The 6319-nt window shown below is 43.3% G+C and overlaps 1 protein-coding gene across 1 annotated transcript; it reads left to right on the forward strand.

Moving 5' to 3' along the window:
• The first annotated feature begins 83 nt into the window (after positions 1–83).
• LOC137713740 (fasciclin-like arabinogalactan protein 16) lies at positions 84–3776 on the forward strand. Its single transcript, XM_068453082.2, has 2 exons — positions 84–1817; positions 3315–3776. The coding sequence occupies exons 1-2, from the start codon at positions 518–520 to the stop codon at positions 3371–3373; spliced, it is 1359 nt and encodes a 452-aa protein (XP_068309183.2). The 5' UTR covers positions 84–517; the 3' UTR covers positions 3374–3776.
• The last annotated feature ends 2543 nt before the right edge of the window (positions 3777–6319 follow it).

Here is a 6319-nt window from a genome sequence, read left to right on the forward strand (position 1 = left end):
AGCCGACACAGTCAAAACTAAGCCGCAACCGAAAAATCCTCTATTAATTCATTCGACAACCCAACACACACACACACACACACACAACATCCTCTTTTTAACATTTTTCTGTCAACACAACAACAACGCCAACTGGCGTGGCTTCGACTTCAACTCCACAAGCTTCGCTTCGCTTCCACACAACTCAACTATCTCACGCCCAAGGCTTTTAGTCTTAGAGAGGGAAAGAGAGAGCACAGCAGCAGCAGGTGGGGAGTACTTGTAGAGAGAGAGGAAGTCTCCGTGTGGTCCCCACCTCCAGCCTGTCATCAAACTCAACTCTCATGCCTCTCACCACTTTCTGAAGCCTCTTTATCTCACAAACCCCGAACTCCTCTCTCCCGTTCTCTCTTCTTCTTCTTCTTCCTCCTCCTCATCTGCTTCCACTTCCCACCACCACCAAAACTACAACTCCAGCATTACCACGGCCGGCCAGCCAGCAGCAACTCTGATTTTTTCGCCGTATCTTTCGGGCGCCATGGACTCCCAGATCTATGGTCGCTGCTTCTTCTTCGTCTTCGCCCTCATCCTCTCCGCCGCCTCCGCCGCATTGCCATCTAACAAATCCTCCACCACGGCGGTCAACTCCAACTCCGTCCTCGTCGCCCTCCTCGACTCGCATTACACCGAGCTGGCCGAGCTCGTCGAGAAGGCCCTCCTCCTCCAGACCCTCGAGGAGGCCGTCGGCAACCACAACGTGACCATCTTCGCCCCCCAAAACGAGGCTTTGGAGCGCCAGCTCGACCCGGAATTCAAGCGGTTCTTGCTCGAACCCGGCAATCTGAAGTCCCTCCAGACGCTGCTCATGTTCCACATTATCCCCAGCCGCATCGGGTCGACCCAGTGGCCTGATTCCGGGTCGGGTCGCCACCACAAGACCCTTTCCGGTAACCACGAGCACCTTCATTTGACAACCCACAAGCCCACCGGCCGCAAATCGGTTAACTCCGCACAAATCATCCGACCCGATGATGTGACCCGACCCGATGGCGTCATCCACGGAATCGAGCGCCTCCTGATCCCGCGCTCCGTCGAGGACGACTTCAACCGGAGGCGGAATCTTCGGACCATATCCGCTATTCATCCCGAGGGAGCTCCCGAGGTCGACCCAAGAACCCACCGCTTGAAGAAACCGGCTCCTCCGGTTCCGGTCGGCGCCCCGCCTGTTCTGCCGATTTACGACGCTTTGGCTCCTGGTCCGTCTCTAGCTCCCGCTCCCGCCCCCGGACCCGGCGGGCCCAAACACCATTTCGACGGTGAGAGCCAGGTGAAAGACTTCATCCACACTCTCCTCCACTACGGCGGGTACAACGAGATGGCGGACATTCTGGTGAATCTGACGTCTTTGGCGACGGAGATGGGGCGGTTGGTTTCGGAAGGGTACGTGCTGACGGTACTGGCGCCGAACGACGAGGCGATGGCGAAGCTGACCACGGACCAGCTGAGTGAGCCGGGGGCGCCAGAGCAGATTGTGTACTACCACATCATACCGGAGTACCAGACGGAGGAGAGTATGTATAATTCGGTGAAGAGGTTCGGGAAGGTGCGGTACGACACACTGAGGCTGCCGCATAAAGTGGTGGCGCAGGAGGCTGATGGGTCGGTGAAATTCGGGCAGGGGGACGTTTCGGCGTATTTGTTTGATCCCGATATTTATACGGACGGGAGGATTTCGGTGCAGGGCATTGACGGGGTGCTTTACCCGACGGAGGAGGAGGAGGCCAAAACGGAGAAGAAATCTGCACCGGTTGTTAAGGTTGCTGCTAAGCCCAGGAGAGGTATATTCAGTAGCTTTTTCCTTTCTCTGCATTACTAATTTGCTTCTTGTTTTTCGATTCCTTGCTTAAATCTGTGTTTGTGAGTCATTAGATTTGTAATGTGTCATAATTGATGTTTTCTTTGAGGTTAAATTAGGTCAAATTCTACCAAGGATTGATGTTCATAGTGGAGTAGGTCGAAACAGTTTAGAAATGGTCAATTATGGTATGCTAGATGTTAGAAGTGATTAGGATGATGTGATCATTGATTTATTAAGGGATGGTTTATCACTAGTTCTCTCTTTCTTGGATTATCGGCTCGATTTGTCCAAGTTTTCGTCAATTGAACTATCGGTGTGCAATGTCAATGAAGTTTCCAAGAGGCTTATGGCAAAACCCCTCTTCCGGCCTTTCTCCCTCCCGATATAGCACCTAATAACCCTTGTTTACATCACACTCCCATCCTCCTCTGACGATATTCTTGTTTCCAAAGCTTTTCATGGACCTCTCACGACTGTTGCTACAGTTGCTGTTAGCTTAAGCCAAGGAGTGCCGTGCCTTGTCTTTCTGCGATTTGTTCGTTTGGTTTTTCAATTCGATTTCGATTGATTGATTCAGTTGATGTTTGTTATGTGTTGTGAGGGGCTGATAAAAATGCATTTGTTTGCGAGGTTAGGCTCGGAACTAGTAAAAATTTCACTAGTCATTTTGTTTTGTTTTCGGTTGAATTCTGGAGAATCAGTTTACAAATGGGTTGGTACTAATTCATTCATAAAAAATAAAAAAAGGGCAGTTTATTATATGCTAGATGCCACAAATGATTAGGAGTGCATGGTTGATTAATGGAGGTTTTCTAAGATTCGTCGCTAGTGTGATTGGCATAGACATATCCAAGAAAGTGACACCCAACAACCCTAACAAGTTGTAGTCTTTCATGTGAACCATCTCAAAACCATCTATAATCTTGAGATTTATATCAATCAACGGTTATCAGTTCCCTAATCGTGCACAAGCAACACAAAACACGACGTTTTTACTCGTGTTTTATGTGCCGATATTAGGGTTTAGGGTTCTAAACCCCGCCGTTTTACGACATACACCTAGACTCTAGGGCTAGAAATGTGACCATGGAGTTTCTTGGGGGTAGAAGGAGGAAGCTTGGAAGTTAGGGTTAGGCAGCAAATACTGTCGGTGCAAAAGCATAAAATGTTTGATGTCACGGACTTTGGAGTGTGGGAGAGGACATGGACACTTCCACTACCACTGGTCTCTGATTCCATGTGACGCCAGCCGAGCAATACCCAGCTGTGACCTAATGCTATATGACCCACCACACCACATCCTGCCCCCTTAATTAATTCCCATTTGCTTCTGCTAATTGAGAAGTCAGCTGGCATGGTTTTTTATTTTATTTTCCCTATTTTTATTTATTTATTTTTATTTTATTTATTTGCATTTGATATTACAGATTTATTCAGTTGACTTATTATTTTTTCCTTTTTCCACTTATATTTTCAGGGAAATTGATGGAAGTAGCTTGTAGAATGCTTGGAGCTCACTTCTCTACTTGTCAATGAAGATACTGGTCTCTCTCTCACTCTCACCCTCTCTCAAAATTAAATTTCTCCCCCGACGAAAGAAAAAAAAGGCGGAAAAAAAAGAAGATGAATGTCTTCACTGTAAACAGTAATTGATAATGGTAAATACAGTTCTTTCTTCTGCGTCGTTGTAATTTGTTTTTCGAAACACGTTTGGTTTTTTGGGGGTAAAACAGAGTTTTGGTAAGCATGTCAGTGTAGGATGATCGATCATGAGTCTGCATATTATATAAAGATGAACTGAATGAATGTATAAACAGAGGGAGCGTTTGGGTTGCGGGATTTCTTTGGATATCCACCCAAGCAAAAGAATCTCCACCCCCTCTTGATTTCTCTCCCTTGATTTGTTATCAAAACTGTAATTACATACTCATTTTTTTAATTATTATTCTTATTTTGTTTGGGTTACTACGTTTTCACCAACTTCCTTTTTACTCCATTGGCTTTGCTTGTGAATGAAAACTTCATCCTGTTTGCTTGCGGTCAAACAAGCAAAGTTCTTGTGTCCTTTTGGAATTAGATCATCTCCGGGACTCCTAACTGGTGATCTTGGGGATCAGTTAATACCAACTGTTCATAAAAAATTGTGTGGCCAAAATTTTTTGCTTTTTTATATTTCAACAGTAAGACAGCTTCGTTTTGTATGAAAAATATAAAAAAGAAAAGGATAAATTACACAAAATTACCTCAACTATTGGGTTATTAACAATTTCATATATTGTCTTTAAAAAATTTCAATGTCACACCTCATCTACGAATTTGTTACAATTTCATACCTTCTGTCTGTTGTTTGTCAATTTCTTCGTTAAAATGTTGACGTGGCAAGTGATGGGATCCATTTTCTATAAAAATATTAATTAAATATTAAAAAATATTATTAAAAAAAAAAACCCAAACCCATATCCCATCCCACACCACCACCCCCCCCCCCCCCCCCCCCCCCCGCGGGGGGCACCGTGAAACCTATCCTGCCTTCCAAACCTCGAACCCTCTTCATCTTCTCCAAGAGGGTGGGTGTGGGGAAGAAGGGATTCGGGTTTTTTTTTTTTTTTTTTTTGGGTTGCAGGTTAGGCTCGGGTGGGGGGAAGACGAATTGGGGGTTTTGAATGGGGGGAATGGGTGTGGATTTAAGGAGTGAGGTGTGTAGAGGAAGGAAGAGGGTGGGTGTGGAGGAGGAGGAGGAGGAGGAGAAGGAGGAGGAGGGGGAGGGGGAGGAGCGTCATGGGAGGGAGGAGGAGATGGAGGAAGAGAGGGCGCCAGGGAGGGGGGGTGTTCTGGGTTTGGAAGGGGGACGGATGGGGAAGGGGGGATGTGATCTGGGTTTGGGTTTCTTTCTTTCTATCTTTTTTTTTTTTTTTAATATTTAATTAATAATTTAATAGAAAATGGGTCCCGTCACTTGCCACATCAACATTTTAATAAAGAAATTGACAGACAACTGATGGAAGGTATGAAATTGTAACAAATTCGTAGATGAGGTATGACATTGAAACTTTTTAAAGATGAGATATGAAACTGTTAATGACCCAATAGTTAAGATAGTTCTATGTAATTTACCTAAAAGAAAAAAACTGTGATCATACGATTTTTGATGAACGGTTGGTATTAATTGATCTTCAGGATAACCAGTGAGGAGATCCGAAGAGGATCTAAGTCCTATCCTTTTAGCCTTCTCTGCTGACGTGTCACCACACGACCTAATTTAGCTGAGGTGTCGCCACAACACAACCTAATTTAGCCGACGTGTATGCCAGGCAAAAAAAAAAATGTGACTTGTAATCTAAACTTGTGTTACAAGCAAAAGAACAGCCTACCTATTTTAAGTGTCTGTTTGGTATGTGTTTTTATGATACAAATGATATTCCTACTCTAAATTAAACTACAGTAATGATTTAGGACCAATTCACAATGGATTGAAGAGAAAAACCTTAACCACCGAACCAATTTACACTTGGAAATCAATAAATGAAGATCTATATGATCATTGAGGCATTGACCGAAGAAGAGATAATAGAGTTGATAAAATGTATTAATCAATGAGATATGATTATGACATAGGAAGAGTGTGAACACTAAAAACTTATAAGTAAACACTCTTTAAGCAACTGATCAGCATTAGTCGTCCCTTTGGATTCCTAATTTGGTGTTCTTTCAAAATCATGTCATGTTGTTCTCCAATCTAACTTTGAGATTGGAATTTAGACACAAGTTGTATCGCAGTTTGAATGGAAAATGATTACGTGTAACTGATACATTACGTGACATGTTGACATGACTTTTTTTATTTTATTTTTATTACAAGATATATTCTTATTTTAAGCTACACTAAGAAGAGGTGAGAGAATTTAAACTTGAGACGTTGTGTGTTGAAGAGAAATAGTTGGGAATGAATTTCAGACCGGTATTCCACATGGCACATCCTATGTGTCGATTCTTGGTACTGGTGAATCGCACGATGGTGCCCAGGGGGAGGCTGAAATACCTCTGTGAGTTTTTCCAGCCACCGAAGAGGGAACTACTACAGGGAAAGCCACTAGTTGGTTCCCTTTTCTAACAGAAAAAAAAAAAAAAAACAAAGCAATCTACTGTATGTGCTACAAAGAATCAAAGCAAGAACGAAAATCCATTATAAATCATGATTCTCCAATGGTGTGGTGTTGTTTATAAACAAGAATCAAACCCACACGAAGCATAAAACTTACAATGTGACTTTAGTGACGGATCAAGAGTGCATGAAGAGTCAAACTAAGCTGATTGGTCGCTCTAATTACTGGTTGATCACCAAAAAATTTTCATGTGCTACCACTAATTTCAAGCTACTATTTTGCAACATGCTAAGGTCGAACTTTTTGATTAAGGAGAGAGATTCAAACTCAATATATCCTTAATATTGATAATAGAAATGGACCTAAGAATTAACTAGTT

This window comes from Pyrus communis, chromosome 14 (assembly GCF_041283825.1).
Source record: "Pyrus communis isolate YQ-2024b chromosome 14, ASM4128382v1, whole genome shotgun sequence".
Classification (NCBI taxonomy): Eukaryota; Viridiplantae; Streptophyta; class Magnoliopsida; order Rosales; family Rosaceae; genus Pyrus; species Pyrus communis.

Coding starts and splice junctions, on each gene's coding strand:
- LOC137713740 (XM_068453082.2), top strand. CDS start 518: ATGGACTCCCAGATCTATGGTCGCTGCTTCTTCTTCGTCTTCGCCCTC. Junction 1,818..3,314: donor TGCTGCTAAGCCCAGGAGAG/GTATATTCAGTA, acceptor TTATATTTTCAG/GGAAATTGATGGAAGTAGCT.